At 39.5% G+C, this 18,551-nt stretch overlaps 1 protein-coding gene across 1 annotated transcript in view; it reads right to left on the bottom strand.

Moving 5' to 3' along the window:
* Positions 1–341: 341 nt before the first annotated feature.
* The window catches only part of fa2h (fatty acid 2-hydroxylase), a 27,202-nt gene continuing 8,992 nt past the window's right edge, over positions 342–18,551 (bottom strand). Inside the window, exons 2-7 of the mRNA XM_058074993.2 lie at positions 12,149–12,271; positions 5,413–5,555; positions 3,860–3,960; positions 3,608–3,780; positions 1,624–1,876; positions 342–1,542 (exon numbers count right to left, since the gene is read on the bottom strand). Of these exons, the coding sequence (XP_057930976.2) occupies positions 1,469–1,542; positions 1,624–1,876; positions 3,608–3,780; positions 3,860–3,960; positions 5,413–5,555; positions 12,149–12,271 (867 nt within the window). The 3' untranslated portion in view covers positions 342–1,468. The remainder of the gene's footprint in view (positions 1,543–1,623; positions 1,877–3,607; positions 3,781–3,859; positions 3,961–5,412; positions 5,556–12,148; positions 12,272–18,551) is intronic.

Below are 18,551 nucleotides of genomic sequence, written 5' to 3'. Positions count from 1 at the left end.
ATAAATATAACAATTTTTGTGCATTTTATTCCAATACGTGTTACATACGTATGAACTCCATCTTTCTTTTCTTAATTCATTTGTTATAGTCTTGTTATAGTAACATATTTGTAAAGATCCGAGGCTTTCTTCGTGAACGGAATACCCATCTTCACTGGTGATAAATTACGTAAAAGAAAATGTGACGTTGTGCAAAATCAACTCAGTGACAAGTACAAAAATTATTGATTTGCAGCAATTGAAAGTCTTCATCTTCAAAAAAAAATAGAACAAAACTTGTGAGGATAAATTCCATGTTATTTTACATATTGTATATATGTTATATATATATATTATGTAACAGGTGAGTAACACGTTTTGAAAACTACTAGTTGATTTAAGGTCAAAAATACATGAAGTGTACATGGTTTGTTCTGCAGTAACGCTCAGAGGAAAACCGTGATGGATCCGCCAGCTATCAAGACTTCATGCTGCATAGTCGGATGGGTCCTTCCATCGTCATCCTCCAGGGAGATGCAGTCGAGGAATGTGAAAAGTAAAAAAAAAAAAAAAAAAAAAAAAAAAAAAAAAAGACAGCCGTTGTCACATTGGATGTCTTTGTGACTTTTTGACTTCAAAGTCCCCACAGCAGGAAGTCTGACGGGGCTGACTTCATTCCTTCAAGTGTCTCTCTGGCACGGATGTTGTTGACATCATCCATGGTTTGCTATGGAAAAACTGTAAGATCTCTAGAGACTGGATGGATGGATGGATGGATGGATGGAAAATGATTGGAGCTATTGAAAAATCTACTGTACAAAGCATCTTACAAAACATTTACATCTTTGTAGAGGAGCAGAGACAAAATGGGCGATGAAGGAGAGAACATTTACTATAATAATAAATCACCTCGAATCTTCTCATGAATCTTCTAGCAACGACGACAGTGACTTTTGCTTAGACTGGGAGTTGGGCTTTTTTTTTTTATATTTATATCAAACTCCCAGACCTCATACATTTCTTAGCCTCTATGCAGCCTTTTCCTTCAATGCCTATATTCCACTTTCACGCACACTTCATCACTTCCATATTCCACTCTTCCACTCTTCCACTCCAAGGGATTTTTAACATTATTTTACAGAAAAAAAAAGTGTTCTGTTGTTGGTCATTGGGCTTCTTATCATTACAGTATGTGATGTAGATATTTTTACAGATGTACTATGTTGGTGTATTGCGTCATGGCAACGGGGGACTAGTAATAATGGAGGGAAGTCAGTGTGGTTAAGGGAGCAGCAATGGCGCATGATGATGATCAGGTTTGAGTTTAAAAGAAAATGGCACAGAAATGTCTTGCAACAGGAAAGGAAAGCACAAATAAAACACATGAAGAAGAAGAAAAATGGCGTAAAGAGATGACTAATATTGAAGAGGAGGATGGATTTTGCTGCATAGGCTGGACAGGATGTCGGGTTGTTTTAAGGCTTAATGATCAGGATTCAAATTTCTCATCGGGGATGACCGTGTGGAATGGGCGGTCCCAGAACTTGGAGGTGATACCGAAACCTGTAGAGATAAAAAAAAAAATTATGAAACTTAAATCCCAAATTTTTAGCTTAAAAAAAAAAATGAAAAATTCAGGCTTACCTGCTCTCTGGTGCTCAAAGTGGTGTTTGACATGGTAGGCCTTCAAGCTGTACATGTAAGAACCTTTCTTCGGAGAACCGTAGTGAAGATAGTAGTGGATCATATCATAGACCACGTAGCCGCACAGGCCCCCGGTAAACACTGATATGGCAATGATCTCTGGTAGGAGGCTACAGAGAATTGTGTAGAAAGTTCCAACCACTAAGGAGGCCAGGCCTGGGGGGAAGACCAGCCTGGAGCCATCGAATGGAGACTGGGGAGACAAATGTTAAACGACGTTAAACACTGGAGATCGGAAATATTATATTTTTGGAAAGTCAAAGCAGATTATTGGTCAAACGTTTTTATTTGGAAATATTCATCAACAGAACTTGGAAGGTGGAAATTTAAAAAATATATGAATAAAATAGGGCGGCGCGGCGGTCTAGTGGTTAGCGCGCAGACCCCACAGCTAGTAGAATAATGACAATAGTAACAATAATAGGCTAATTAATAATATAATAATGATTATTATATAATTGATCGCTGTCCAGGCTGCATGGCGATCGAGTGGTTAGCATGCAGGCCTCACAGCTAGGAGACCCGAGTTCGATTCCACCCTCGGCCATTTCTGTGTGGAGTTTGCATGTTCTCCCGGGATATTCTCCGGGTACTCCGGTTTCCCCCCACATTCCAAAAAAACATGCTAGGTTAATTGGCGACTCCAAATTGTCCATAGGTATGAATGTGAGTGTGAATGGTTGTTTGTCTATATGTGCCCTGTGATTGGCTGGCGACCAGTCCAGGGTGTACCCCGCCTCTCGCCCGAAGACAGCTGGGATAGGCTCCAGAAAATGAATGAATGAATGAATAAAATATGCTGTTTTGTGGTCGAATACGGCCAAAACATGTTGTTTCTACACCGGTCCCTAGGTGTCAGTAATGTTACGGTGATGTCCAGAGACATTGATTTCATATTACGGTCGGGATAAACGAGGGATGGCTACATCAAAACCTTTGGGTCCTTACCAGGAATGTGTATTGGCAAGAATCTGGTGATACGATACATATCACGATACGATATATCACGATACTGTTAACAAGGCGATATTTTTTTTTGTTTTTCTTGTAGTTAAAGATTATTTCCTGGAAAAACTGAATTACACCAGCAATATGCACTTACTAAACAAATTTTTATTCGATTAGAACAGTATGTTAAGCTGTATCACAAACTTAATGTGTAGCATTTGGATAAATAAAGCTTTAAATTTACAACAAAAAAAAAACATAAAAAACAAATGAATTAAATTATGTCTCCAGGTCCTGTTCAAATGTTCATTACATTCTATTAGCTGTGAAAAAAATGCAGAGTATACAGTCCCTGACTTATCCGCCATCAGAACAGTATTTTTGTGGAACAAAGTAACTAACATCAGTAAAAAGTCCTTTTAGGATGCTTGAAATAACCATTATTTAACAAAATAGTGATATCAATTTGAAAAACAAAAGGACCTTGGCATTGTTTGCTAGCGGCAGGTCCTCATGGTGTCTCGCTAAGTGGACTCGCAGATTTTGTCGAATACTTTATTCGGGGAAACACGCCACACAACATGGGTTTTGTCAATTTCCGCACACCCTACTTTTGTGTAGAAATCCAAAATGTGTCCACACTTCAGTACCTTGTACGCCGCAGGGGCCGCTGTTATGTGCTGGCATTCCGCCATGTTGAACTGTGTTTATGTGTGAGGACGTTTCGTCAATCTCGTTCAACGTCCTTGCCTAATTGACTACGGAAGTGCTGCCACCTAACCATCGGAGGTTTCAATTCCAATCAGAAATGAACCTTTGCCATGTCTGCACTTCAATAAATACCATATACAGTCTATGATAAATGCCTAAAAATATCCATATCACACTTTTTAATATCGATACGGTATCTCGATATATCGACAAAACGACATTTTCCTTACGCCCCATACCAAGGAGATGTTTGAGACCTTTGTACCTTGTGATGCTGTCCATGCAGAAGAAAGTGTAGCGTAATGAGGTAGTAGTTATGAGCTGGTGGTTTCATGTGAAAGACAAAGCGATGGATGCAGTACTCGATGAAAGACCACAAGAACCAGCCCAACAAGAAGAACACCAGGAAGCTGTATTTATGGACCAGAACTGAAAAGTCTGTGGACAAATACACACACAATGAAATTGAAGTATGAGATACGTGACAATGAGAAAATGGAAGAAATCCTCTTGTTACCTGAAGTGATGGCTATCCTGGTGATGCCCTTGGCCAAATAGGTGTAGCAATACCAACTAAGATAAAAGACGATCGGAAGCCAGACTACGGGTACCCAATACCTGTTACCAGAAAGCAAAACTGTGTCACATTCTCAATTTACATTTCAAATGTAAAACAAACAAATAGGTAGTACATTTAGCACTTAACAAATATCCTTGAGCAACAGGAAACAAATGTGTTGATCTAAGAGAATTGCAATAATTCATCAACCTCAGGATGATGATTTTTTTTTTTTTTAAATCAACATCTGGAAGGAATTCTTATTATTAACCCTTAGATGCATAAGTGGGTCAAAAATGACCCGGTCAGGTTGTTTTCTTGAAATATAATCATAATGAAAAATTGTTATCATTTCATATTCCAGGTATTCCCCAAAAAACGTGTTTTTGATATCATGTCATTCATATTTTTAATTTACTTTTTATACATTTTAAGAAATTTTAGTTTTTGTGTTACTACCCCAACCTTCCATAAGTGGGTCAAAAATGACCCGGTCAGGTTGTTTTCTTGAAATATCTTCGTAATGAAATTTTTTTTTATCATTTCATATTCCAGGTATTCCTCAAAAAACCTGTTTTTGATATCATGCCATTCATATTTTTAATTTACTTTTTATACATTTTAAGAAATTTTAGTTTTTGTGTTACTACCCCAACCTTCCATAAGTGGGTCAAAAATGACCCGGTCAGGTTGTTTTCTTGAAATATCTTCGTAATGAAAAATTGTTATCATTTCATATTCCAGGTATTCCCCAAAAAACATGTTTTTGATATCATGCCAGTCACATTTTTAACTTACCTTTTATACATTTTAAGAAATTTTTGTTTTGTGTTACTACCCCAACCTTCCATAAGTGGGTCAAAAATGACCTGGTCAGGTTGTTTTCTTGAAATTTATTCGTAATAAAAAAAAATTATCATGTCATATTCCAGGTATTCCCCAAAAAACGTGTTTTTGATATCATGCCATTCACATTTTAACTTACCTTTTATTCATTTTAAGAAATTTTAGTTTTTGTGTTACTACCCCAACCTTCCATAAGTGGGTCAAAAATGACTTGGTCAGGTTGTTTTCTTGAAATATATTCGTAATAAAAAAATGTATCATTTCATATTCCAGGTATTCCCCAAAAAACGTGTTTTTGATATCATGCCATTCACATTTTTAACTTACCTTTTATACATTTTCAGAAATGTTAGTTTTTGTGTTACTACCCCAACCTTCTATAAGTGGGTTAAAAATGACCCAGTCAGGTTGTTTTCTTGATATATCTTTGTAATGAAATATTGTTATCATTTCATATTCCAGGTATTCCCCCCAAAACATGTTTTTGATATCATGCCGTTCATATTTTAACTTAAATATCATACAAGTGATTATTCCTAACCAAAATGGCAAAATTGGTATAAAAACACATTGATTCTAATATGGGTCATTTTTGACCCACTTATGGAGTTTAGGGTCCAGTCAGTCGTGCATCTAAAGGTTAAATATCAATCATGCAGTTTTACCAAGAGGTCTTGGTGCTGGCCTCCATGAAGGGGTTCCCAAAGAGTCTGATGGGCCGGTCGACTGGCTGGTGAACCCAGGCATCATATTTCTCTCCAAGGTGGCCTACCTGCCATGCCAGGGGCTTCCTCCAGTCCACCAAATCCTGACAGGGCCAGATCGGGACAAAAAAAAAAAAAGGCATGAGAGAAATTAATTCCCCACATCCAGCAGGTGGCAGCAGAATGTTGCAAGACCGGTCAGACAAGTGAACGCATCTCTACTGTATATACAGGACAGTGGAGTGGAAGTGGGTGGCTACTGCTTTTCCTAGAAATGATTGTGCTGCTGGCATGGCTGAGACAATGTTGTCTATTAGATGTGTAGCGGTGAGAACGGAGGATATGTACACAAACGTCATCGCTGACATGCAAGATGACTAATCCAAATTTTAAGACAATGAGGGTCATTGTTTATTAGAATTAATATGGCCACCAGAGCATGACTGATGACAGATTACAAATTTGAATGACAAAACCTCATTTGGGCACAAAGACAAGGTAAACACACATTTTACCAGAAAGGTAAAGAGGGTACCATGGCACTGGAGAGCCATGGTAGTTTGGGGCGATCACATAAAAGGTCATTTTTTAGATGTCATGTGACACTAAGCTCTGTTCCTGATTCAATATTGCTCCCCCCCGCGGTGTGTCAAGCTACACAAAGAGATGCAACTTTCATCATTATTATTATTCCGATTACAGACTGAGCGGTAATATGCAAGATATCTATAACAAGTTATCTAACTACCGCAGTAGTTATTGAACCCCCCCATAAAAACAAGCAGGAACACGTCAAGAGCAAACAGGTGACGCCGAGATCACAGAGTGCATGGTTTGTAGTGTGCACAAACCATTTCATTTGCAGTTCCTGACACTGCCCTGCGTGCATCCACTTCCATATTACATACATTATCAGTCGTGATGCCATTGCCTCTTTACCAGCTTGTGTACATACAGTGGGAACTAGATTTAGGGTGGGGGAAATGCGCCATTAAAATAAAATAAAAACAAATCCGACGGTCAAATGGCCTTCAAGCATGACATGCAAACCATCCTCATGTTTGGCGAGCCCTTCAGCAGCAAGGTATGATGACACCATTTTAAAAAGAACACAGTATACACCTGAAAGTGAACTGCGTTTCGTCCTTGCACTCTTTCATGCTGCTCGTTTTCCGGTATTGCTGATGAATGCAAAACGCACCAATGTTGATTGTTGGAAAAGGTATAGAAGAGGTGTTACATATGTAATGGTAATGGTTTTATTACATTTGAACATGCATCAGATTACAATTGAATGCATCACATAATCAGTTCACAGTTCCACATGTCCAAAAGGAGTAGGAAGAAGCAAAGCTTATTAAATCCTACCCCTCCATCTGGTACTTTTACAATAAGTAACTGTTACATTTGTTCACTTCCTGCTTTCCTAATATAGTTTAAGTTTTTTTATTAATTTTTTTTAATAATTTTTGTCATGTACCAAAATGGTAATGGTTTAATTTCATTTGAACATGCATCAGATTACAATTGAATGCATCACATAATCAGTTCACAGTTCCACATGTCCAAAAGGAGTAGGAAGAAGCAAAGCTTATTAAATCCTACCCCTCCATCTGGTACTTTTACAATCAGTAACTGTTACATTTGTTCACTTCCTGCTTTCCTAATATGGTTTAAGTTTTTTTTTTTATTTTAAATTTTTTTTGTCACGTACCGAAGTACAAGGTGATATGAGCATCCAATGACATAATGGGTACCATAGTAAGTGTCAATATAGTGATATATATAGCACATCATGACTGGTTCAAGACTCTTCACTGTTGATGCACCAACTGAGCAGAATGTCAGTGTGAAAGGGGTTTTTGTGCAAGATGACTTTCATTCTGCACGGTGTTCGAGTGGCGCAGGCCACACAGCTAGGAAACATGGGTTCGAGTCCCCCCCCCCGGGCATCTCTGTGAGGAGTTTGTGTGTTTTTTTTCTACGGGCACTCCGGTATTGGAAATGCCGACTCCAAATTGTGCATAGGTATGAATGTCTGAATGTACCCTGTGATTGGCTGGCGACCAGTAAAGGGTGTACCCCGCCTCTCGCCTGAAGACACCCGAAGACACATGTGGTTTACGCACTACAGATTATAGACACCATCTAGTAGTCCCACCTAGGCATGGGCCGGTATGAGATAACCTTGGGCAAAAATTCCCGGTTTCATGGTATTATAATTAAAGCTGTGAAAAGTGTAATTTGTAAAAATATCTTTATTAAAGTAAAAAAATATGTCAGGTCAACACATTGCCACAAACTTCCATTTCCAAGTTCTGTGACGTTAGTAACTGAGATGTTAAGTGGTGGTGGTGGTTGTTCAGTGGAAAGTCAACGGTTATTACCACCTACTCTCAATTTCTGTCACATGTTCACATTCGGTGAACCTCAACATAAAAAAATATGTCAACCAACAACGGTTCAATGCTAATGAGGTAGCTAATGCCGGTGCAGTCTACTGTATGCTCAACTCTTGGCAACACGGCACATGCTTGTGGTTTCAACACCAGTTCTGACTGCGAACAACAACACAGGATGTGACCAAGTATTGAAACCCGTAACCAGGCCTTGTGAAAAACTGTTCTGTTGTCCAAGTTGATTTCAGCTTGAGGTCATGGGCATTTATTACAGCAAGCCTTCCAGGTCCTGAAGCAGTGAAACAGCCCCAGACCATCACACTACCACCACCATATTTTACTGTTGGTACAATGTTCATTGCTTTTAAGGCAGATGTAATGTACGTCTTTCTTAGGGTGGAGTCATGACCTGAACTTTTAAAAGCTACATTTTGTGTTCAGGTGTGTTGTCATTGACTAATATTCACATTCTGTTATATTTACCTATGTGTGTGTTTTTTTAATTCAGCAACATTCATTCATTTCCTACCACTTTTCCTCATGAGGGTCATGGGTGCTGGAGCCTATCCCAGCTGTCTTCGGGTGAGAGGCGGGGTGCACCCTGGACTGGTCGCCAGCCAATCACAGGGCACATATACACAAACAACCATTCACACTCACATTCATGCCTATGGACAATTTGGAGTCGCCAATTAACCTAGCATGTTTTTGGAATGTGGGATGAAACCGGAGTACCCGGGAGAAAACCCACACATGCACGGGGAGAACATGCAAACTCCGCACAGAGATGGCCGAAAGTGGAATTGAACTTGGGTCTCCTAGCTGTGAGGCCTGCGCGCTAACCACTCGGTCCGCCGTGCAGCCTGTGTTTCCAGCAGTCTTGCTCAAATTTGACTGATATGGTTTCATGTTGATTTGGCTGAACACTCCAAAATTACAGTGGATGCTTTATAGAGCGCATTGAGCTGTGTTACAAAAAAGTTAAGTCGATTTATGGGCTCACACTTATAATAACAGCACCGCCTGGTGGTGGATTTGCATTTTTGTTACCTTAAAGTTAAGTTCACGCACAGAACATTTGTCATAGTTTTTACACTCTAATATTAACAGCTGTTAACTTTTCTTTGAATGTTACATGAACAGGGTTGCCAACATTTGATGTTTGCATTCCAGCAGATTCCCCCCCCAGGCACTCCCCACAGGCAGGCACGCGCCTAACTGCATCCTCTATGTGACAGGAGCGCACTGCTGATGTATTTTTGGTTTACTACTAATACTACTACTACTATCACCACTGCCACTCTACTGCAAAAATGTTAGCAAGTACATTTTGAACCGCGTCCACGGGTTGCTCTGAATTCATTGCAGAATGCAGGAAGTGAACAAATGTAACAGTTACTGATTGTAAAGGTGCCAGATGGAGGGGTAGGATTTAATAAGCTTTGCTTCTTCCTACTCCTTTTGGACATGTGGAACTGTGAACTGATTATGTGATGCATTCAATTGTAATCTGATGCATGTTCAAATGAAATTAAACCATTACCATTGAAACGGCAGTCAGTTGCATTTGTGCTTCGGCCCGTTTGCGAGTGCCATCACCTGCACAGCGCTGTATATCTGTATATGGCATATTTTCTCCCCCAAATCAACACATTTTGAAATGAAACAGAATGATGAATCACATGTTCATGAGGGACCAGTTCCAGGCACCCCCCTCATGCCCGGGACAAGATACCCATTTGTCCCTGCCTGTCAACGGCCCTGCGTATGTGTGTGCAAGACCAACCATGCCAGGCCCTGGTCCACCTCTTTTGATCGTACCAGAGGAAGGTCGGTGTACAGAACTTGAATGCGAATCAGAGCACTCACAAGCCAAATACACCAAAATGTAGGTTTTGAAAAAAAAAGTTTTATTAGCCCAGGAGCTATAGTACTCAGAACAGATAAAAATTGGCTATAATTATGTTGCCAAGTTTCACATTTTAATGGATCCTGTGAACAGGAAATTGTAGTTGTGTGGTAAGTTAATATGCTATTCCTGTGGTTTAGTTGTTTGAAAAATCAAATTAGCTGCAGTACACTAGAAAAAAGTTACCAAACATTCATGCCTAATGGTCTGACAAATCCCAACCGAGTTTTCTCTATGACAAACAGGAAATATGACGTGAGCAAAGAAGCTGCTTTTGCAAGCATTAAGGAAGGAAGTTTTTTTTTGACAAGATACCAGACAAAATAATTCTTAGGAACGACTCTAAATAGGTCATCATTTCCAGAAGGTTAGGTGTAGGGCCGAAATAAAGTATACTTGATTCAGTTCTCAGCTGGGATAGGCTCCAGCACCCCCGCGACCCTTGTGAGGATAAGCGGTAGAAAATGAATGAATGAATGAATGAATGATTCAGTTCTCCTCCTTCCAAAGTGAGCATAAGTGACATCTGTAAGGGGTATTCTCCTATGACGTGGCATGGTGTTTTGTTGGCGATGACCTCAGGATGCGGATACGGGACCCAAGTGCAGGAAAGAAGTCTTCACTTTAATTCCCAACAACAAAACGAAAATTAACAAAATGCAGCCAGCATGACCAAAAAGCACACAAAGCAATGCTCTGACAAACGGAAGATGCCACCAGTTGAACTCAATCCAAATACAAGTTAGCAGCAGGTGTAAGAAAACGAGAAAGTAAAGGCGACAGAAAACTAGATAGCACGACCCAGGAAGTACAACAAACTAAGGGCATGGAAACCAGAACTAAGGCAAGAGGAACTCACACAGTCACGCAGCATTTGGCACTTCTAACTGGATGACAAGGCAGTGTTTGAAAGTTGTGATGATGTAGATTTTAAGAAAAAGCACTGCAAATTTAAGCATGATGTTAGACTAGCCGTTTGTACACTCTGTATCGGGATGGTTGTGTCTTCCAGCACATGACGTGTGCTCCAGTCCTCATATAAAAAATGCTGAAAGCGAACAAGAATCTTGTTGAGTCTTTGTCGCGAAATTGAGAGCTAGGTATCCACTCTTCGGTCTGTTCCGTCTGTGAGTGACACTCTGACTAGCGGCTAGCAAGGCGTTGTGTTATAGTTTTTTGTGTTAGCTGCTACAATAATAATACAATATTGCTGTAACCTTAGTTAATATATACAAGTCAGTTGTGTTTTTTTGTTGGGCTTTAGCGTCAAATAGGTACGTCTCATGACGTGCTTTGTTAGCTAGCTCATACCAACTCGTTTTCTGTCGTTAGAACACAAAGAACAGGGAAAGAAATATGTGTTGGGCAATTTTAAAAAGTGCAGTTTTCCTTCTAAAAGAAGTGTCCAAATCTGAATCACTGCTGCAGTGGTGTGAAAAAGTGTTTGCCCCCTTCTTGAAACGCCACTAGTAAAAAATATTTATCCTGAATGAGAGTAATACCAGACATGCAAGTGTTTGCTCGTAAGAACAATGCTGGTTTCTGTGTCTAATATTGACAGGAGCACAAGACAAAAATGAAGCAGCCATGTTGGAAGACATCCTTTCCATTCCACAGTATCACACAACTCCAATGAATGAACATGTAAAGCACGCCTTAGTTTCGTAACCTTTTCCAATTATTTGCATGATAAATACACTAGTGTAGGCCAGTTTACTCTCGTTCTCCACCAGTTTAAAATACAAGCAACAAAAAAAAAAGTTTAGAAATAAGTCTGCTGTCTTGTCTTTGCATGTTGAGTTGGAGAATTACATTAGTGGACACTTTAAACAAGGTTTTGGATAAAGTGAACATTGGTATTAGGGTAGAGGAGAGACATATTCCTGCAGATTTCAGAAAGTACAAAAAACAACGAGGGCAGTTTTGGAGAAAAGCAAGGTGAATAACCTGATGACCATTTACCCTCCGGGCGCTTAAGTAAACATATACGTCACTGTCCACTTGTACACTTTGAACACTGTAAGGCAATCCCGTGTTGTGAGTACTTTTGAACGTGAGTTAGGTGGAACAGAAAGTAATCTTATTGTATACTTTGTGTTGCCACAGTGAGATATTTTGACTTTATGTTGATGAGCACTATACGTTACTGTGTATCAGTGGTTCTAAATTAGTTTCTGTCATGCCCCCACTGGGGGACAGAAATATTTTTACGCCCCCTGACAAACTGGAGTGCAGTGAAGCATACAAGAGTATTCAAGAGTCAAATTGTATTAGTACGACAAAGACATAGTGTACATTAAAGTGAGCCCTGCCCCCCACACTATTTGAGAAGCACTGCTGTATACGGTATCAACATTTGTGGAGAATAATGACAGCTTTTTTTTTTTACCTTGTCCAGGTCCACAGGGCTGCAGCGATTATGTGGAGCCTCCTCTTCCTCCTTTACTTCGGGTGTTACCACTGCTGTTTTTTCTTCAGTCTGCTCACAGGCATTTCTTCTTTCCCGGACAGTCTAAAGAAAATACAAGAATAAGATAATTAGACATATTAAAGACACCAACAACAGCAGTTTAGATGGTAGTTATGTCAGTTCATCCTGCTTAGAAATGAGGACATACAGTACACTGACATATTTTTCATAGAAATTACCCCCTCGGGTCTGAAATTTTATGTAGGGAAAAGAGGCATTTACGCTGAATGTTTGTAATTGGTATCGCACAATTTGACTCATGGAATATTGGTATCGGCAGCATACAACCCTGATAGGAACGTCCCTAACTGGCATTGCGCTCTAATCCGCAAATTAACTGCAAAAACTTGCTTAGCCATTAATTGGTCTGGTATGCAAAAACCTCAACTACATGGAACTGTGCAGCGTGAGCTTCCGTTCATTTCTGCGGTCAACCAAAACCACTCTATAGCTATACAAACATCATTCTTCCCGCCAAGCACACTCTTTAACTTTCCAGAGAAACCAAACTTTTAAAACTTAACAAGCATCATACCTTTTTTTTTTTTATCAAAAATAGAGCATGAATACAAAACGGACAAATAGCCTGAACAAAAGGAGTTAGTATTGCCTTGGTTGGTCATGATAATAACCGCACAATAAATAAAAATAAATTTGATAATTGTAATGGCCTCAATATAGACATGTGCATGCGTGTTTGTTCTTCCAAAACATAACAATTTTACATCTCATTAAACGTGTATATGAAAAAAAAAGTGTATACGGCACACAATATTGCTAAAAGTGAATCAAGGAACTGTTCCTGTAAATGAGCTGACATCTGCATTTACAGACTGTGAATTTCAGAGTATTATCTGTTTATTTATATTAAAAAAATAAATACAGTATGCTTTTGCACCAATCATACATTTAGCCCAAATCATCTTTCATCTCTGTGGTACTTTTTCCATACAAAACAATCTTTTATAATACATGTTATTCACTATTTTGAGTGAGTGTCAATAACGAGAATGATTAAAAAAAACAAAATTTCTCAGCTCAATTCCCCCACCCCTCTTTACCCTTTGAACAACGTACCCATTTCTGGTAATGGTAATGGTTTTATTTCATTTGAACATGCCTCAGATTACAATTGAATGCATCACATAATCAGTTCACAGTTCCACATGTCCAAAAGGAGTAGGAAGAAGCAAAGCTTATTAAATCCTACCCCTCCATCTGGTACTTTTACAATCAGTAACTGTTACATTTGTTCACTTCCTGCTTTCCTAATATAGTTAAAAAACATTTTTATCACGTACCGAAGTACGAGGTCATATGACCATACAATGACATAAGTAACTGTCAATTTAAATTGTCAATTAAAATCTCAATTAAAATTGGGTTAAACGTAATAGTCGTTGCCTAGTTAGCACAGCTACTTAAAACAAGGTGCTAATAACGCCACATCAATTTTGCAGGAATTCCCTGTGGGATCAATAAAGTCTGCCTGTCTGTCTGGTTAAGTCCTTTCAGGTAGCAAATAATGCAGCCATCACCTACCACAATACAAATAATATGACTCTGAGTGGAATTCATCTACAAAGTCAGTGAAAATGCAGAAATAGAGCAATATAGAAGTGATCGCTCAAGCAAATGGGCTGAAGCACAGAAGCACAGAGCAGTGGGGGCCAGGAGAGGGGAGGGAGAATCACGCCAGCGCAATCCGAATAGGCCTTAATGTCCTTACGTTCAGCACTGGGTTTTGGTCTTGGAACTCTGCCATGCAAGCCATTTTTGCTGGGTGTATTTCATATAGTGGAGTCATGAACACTGACCTTAACTGAGGCAAGTGAGGCCTGCAGTTCTTTGGATGTTACTGTGATGCATTTGTGACCAGTTGCATGAGTCATGGCTCCGCTGTTGGGGGAATTTGGGTTGGCCATTCCCATTCCTGGGAAGGTTCACCACTGTAACATGTTTTCACCATTTGTGTAAAAGTGGCTCTCACTGTGGTTTGCTGGAGTCTCAATGCTTTAGAAATGGCTTTATAGCCTTTTCCAGGCTGGTTGATCTAATTAATCAATTAATCTCAGTGGGGACAATTACTTTTTCCACACCTTTATGCACTTGTTGACAGGCAAACAGGCAGAGGGATTTCAGTGATTGTTGGCATCCAAGGCGTGCTTGTGTACTCTTCAGTTGTGAGTGGATGGAAAGTGGAAACTACCCACACTATTGTCTAATAAAAAATGACGGCAATCACTTTCTAAAGAGGTTTCATTACATTCTACCATATGCACTGATAATAAAACTATGAAACTATGACAACACAAAAGTTATTAATCAATGCATGCCTTTGAAAAGTATTTCTTTTGAACCTTGACAGAGTTTCATGTGTGTGATGTTTGGTTAATTATTGACCAAGAAAGGCTAGCTGCATTCCCTTCCACCTTACCACACATATTTATGTATCGGAGCTGGAGAAAGAACAATGACTGAATAAACTTGCATGATAATGTTACGGAGAAGAACAAGGTCGATGACAAGGACTTCTCGGTTGTGTGTGCGTGCGTGCGTGCGTGCGTGCACTCGGGGGCGGGGGGGTCTGAAACCACTCTGGGTAGCAGTGTCGAAAGAGATACAAATGTATATGAATGAAACAGAAAACAAAGGAGCTAGTTAGAGGAGGGTGGCGATGGGGCTTGGTACCATCACAGCACTGTCACCACAGTGGGCCACTGAGGGCAGAGGAGGGAGAAATGTAGAATTCAATGAAAGCACCGCAAAAAAATGAAACAGATCCAAATTGGTCGACTGACCGTCGGTGCACATTACTTAAATCTAGGAGTATTATTTATTTATTCATAACCTAATTGTGGTAAAGGCATTTTCTCCTGTTCAAAGTAGGCAGTTTTTCCACATGAATCATTAAATATGGATTAGTTTACATGTACATAGTTTAACTGTTGTTCACAAGTATAACTAGAGGTGTTCCAATTATACATTAATATTGGATATTGGTCCGACATCAGAAAAAAAACCTGCGTAATGGATCATATTCTTGCATCTAAAATTTCAAAACACCACTCTTTTAGAAGTAGTCCATTTCAGACTCCACTCCAGAACTTTTATCCAGCACCGTCAGATCCAGCGTTACTCTCTGTTGAGTGCTAAACTTTCCCATTGCTCATTTGTTGCCCCATTGTGACACAAAACCAGTTTAATACGACCAACCTCACTGGCATGAAGATTTATTTTCACGGCTCAAATATCCTGACTGAAACATTTTCAAATTGTGAAATTGGTAATTGTATGGTTTTATTTCATTTGAACATGCATCAGATTACAATTGAATGCATCACATAATCAGTTCACAGTTCCACATGTCCAAAAGGAGTAGGAAGAAGCAAAGCTTATTAAATCCTACCCCTCCATCTGGTACTTTTACAATCAGTAACTGCTAAAGTAATTTACAGTAATTTGTTCACTTCCTGCTTTCCATAATACAATTTAAGTTTTTTTTGTTTTTTTTTAAATAATGTACCTACCGTACAAGGTGATATGACCATCCAATGACATAATGGGTACCATAGTAAGTGTCAATATAGTGATATATATAGCACATCATGACTGGTTCAAGACTCTTCATCCTTGTATTTAGCAAACATCAACTGCTTGTATCATTTCTCACGATTCTCCCACTGGCCATTAGCTATCACAGAAATGAGCCAACCCGTGTCGGTGATTAGGACCTCAAGCTTCGCTACATTGTGACTATTTGTCACAACATTGTCAATGAAATGATGCCCCATATATGTACATCAAGATGTAAATGGGTCCATATTTCTCATACCAACCTGACTATTGTTCTGTTTGAGAACAGAATACAACACTTGCATGCTCAAAACATAGTCCACAAACCATGGCCCCAACCCCAACAGCCAAATGGGCGAGAAGCTGGACCTCTCGTGTCAGCCATACAAATCGCCAAAGACTCGGAGCGGCTCACCGACCACCGGCTCGTCAGGCCATTTCTATCCTCTTTGGGGAGCAGAAGGCAACCTGAGCATGATCATCATCATCAGCGATGCCTTCTGCAGGCCTTTTGTCAAGATGAACGCATCCATGCTCAGCTTCTCACAGATACTATACCAAACACTGACATGTATTGTATTATGATGTATTATGGCCTCTTTAGAAGGATCTACAAGTACCAACATTGGACCTAAAACAGACCTAAAGAAGCAGAAAACAACCAATTCTGAAATCACTGAAAAACTATTCAACATAAATTCAAATGACTTTTTGCCGAGATTTGCAGATTATTTTTTTAAAGAAGACACATGACACAAGATTCTGTTATGTTCTATTCTGGTAGAACAAAAATATCAAAGCAAACGCCACCAAGTCCAGTTATTCTTCATCAACAAATCCATAACTAATAATTTATCTTCACGCCGACCATAAACATTTATGATGCCTTCTTTCCTCCACTGAGTGAAAGACAATATACTCTGTGGTACTGTTTGTATAGTGAAAGCACAGTTGTACTTATACCATTCAATGCATCAATCAGCGTTACCCCTTGACTTTAGCCAAGGTCAATCATGTCCGCGATCCGGTCCATTTTGGCACCAGAACAATCGGTTTCCAATTTTGTCAAAGTTATGGTTTGTTTGCAGGAGTGTAGAAGATAACAGGAGCTCTCGTGTCACATACCTAAAAGAACCAATCAGACCTGAATAACCAGAATTCCAGATTCAAACCCCGCTCTGCGTGTGCACGTATAAGAATCAGAGGCTGTCTGTAGCTAGCCATTTTGAGCACATGGTGTCAGGTTACCTGACCGACACTAACAAGTGAGCCAGCGCCATATGAAGGCTACAAGCAGACGGTTCGTTTTAAATGCTCCTCGATGACTTCATTAAATGAACAGACGTTGATTGTAGCAATTCCTTTAACACAGTTTGCTTGTTTTTAATGCAGCCTTTTTTATAGTTTTGTACATTTAGATTGTACAAAGTATTATTTTTTTGCAGTAATTGCAAAACTTATATGCGACAATATGAAATGCAATCTGCGGTAAATTTCATTGATTGATTTGACAGTCGTAATAAGTCATCAGTCATCCAAATCAATTACAGTACATCTTTCAAACTCCATGTTTTCCCTTCCAGTGTGAATTCGCTCAGCCTCTCTCTCTTCTGACCAGATGTTAACAGCGATGAGGTGCTAAACCACCTGAGGCCTTCACCTGAGCACTGTTTGTCATGTTGGCAGTCTCCATGGCAGCAAAGGAAAACAATGCAGCAGGTAATGTATTACCATGGTGCTAACTCTGGGCTGCTTTTCAGACTTGTAAAAGAGTACACCTGAATGAATGAATGCCGAGTACCATTCCATATGCAATGATTTTAGTAAAGGCTGGAATTTCTGTAAATAAATAAATCTATTATGCTAGTGGTAGGGATGGGCGAAGTGGCCTGCAATTAAAATCTCAAATAAATCAATAAAATGGATATATCACCCTGGCTTAGCTAGTTAGTGACCAACATGTTTAGCAATATGTAGCAGTGTGTGCTAGTATGTATGCGTTTTGCATTGAATTCCTTAAACTTCTACTTTATCACTCATGCCACAGTGTCCCTGCCCAGTGCTTCCTGACAGACAATTGCATCATTGACTAGAAAATGATGCGGATAGAAGTCAGCATTCCAGCACTCAGCTAGTCTGTTGCCCTCCAGCATTCTATCCACTTAACATAACACCCACTATGACCTCATTGCTCAAAACTCTGTGTTCCGATGATAAAAATGTAGTCGTTTTTCCCCCATCTTGCTGAGATTGATGATTATCTTCTGATATTTAAATCTATATCGCTAATGAATCAACGTATTATATTTTATTCTGCTTTATTCAAAACATTCTAATCCCATGCTTTCTGATCTCTTCCATACTACAATATCTCCATTGTTCAGTCATCCACACACGCACCCATTTGCGATTCTACTCATTGAACAATATCTGCACTATCCTCCTACGTGTGTGACTGGCATCCCGTTATTTTGTATGTCGTAGGAAAAACACATAGCTTGAAGATCAGGTACGTATATAATACACAAGGTGCAGATAGTACGTTAGAGAGAAAACATACCAAGTATGTGCCAGTGAATGTTGGAGTGAATTACCACATCCTGTCCTGAGGAACTGTAGATACGCCACGCCGTATTGATTGATTCAACTCAAGCATCGGGCACACAGCGCAAACAAAGGTGCAACTATGATTGACACAAGGATTAGGGTTTCTGTCTGAGTTCATGAAAAATGTATAGCAGTGCAA

The sequence above is a fragment of the Doryrhamphus excisus genome, linkage group LG1 (assembly GCF_037039965.1).
Source record: "Doryrhamphus excisus strain RoL-2023G ecotype Guam linkage group LG1, RoL_Dexc_Guam_v1.1, whole genome shotgun sequence".
In the NCBI taxonomy this organism is placed as follows: domain Eukaryota; kingdom Metazoa; phylum Chordata; class Actinopteri; order Syngnathiformes; family Syngnathidae; genus Doryrhamphus; species Doryrhamphus excisus.
This window is presented reverse-complemented; position numbering and strand designations above follow the sequence as displayed.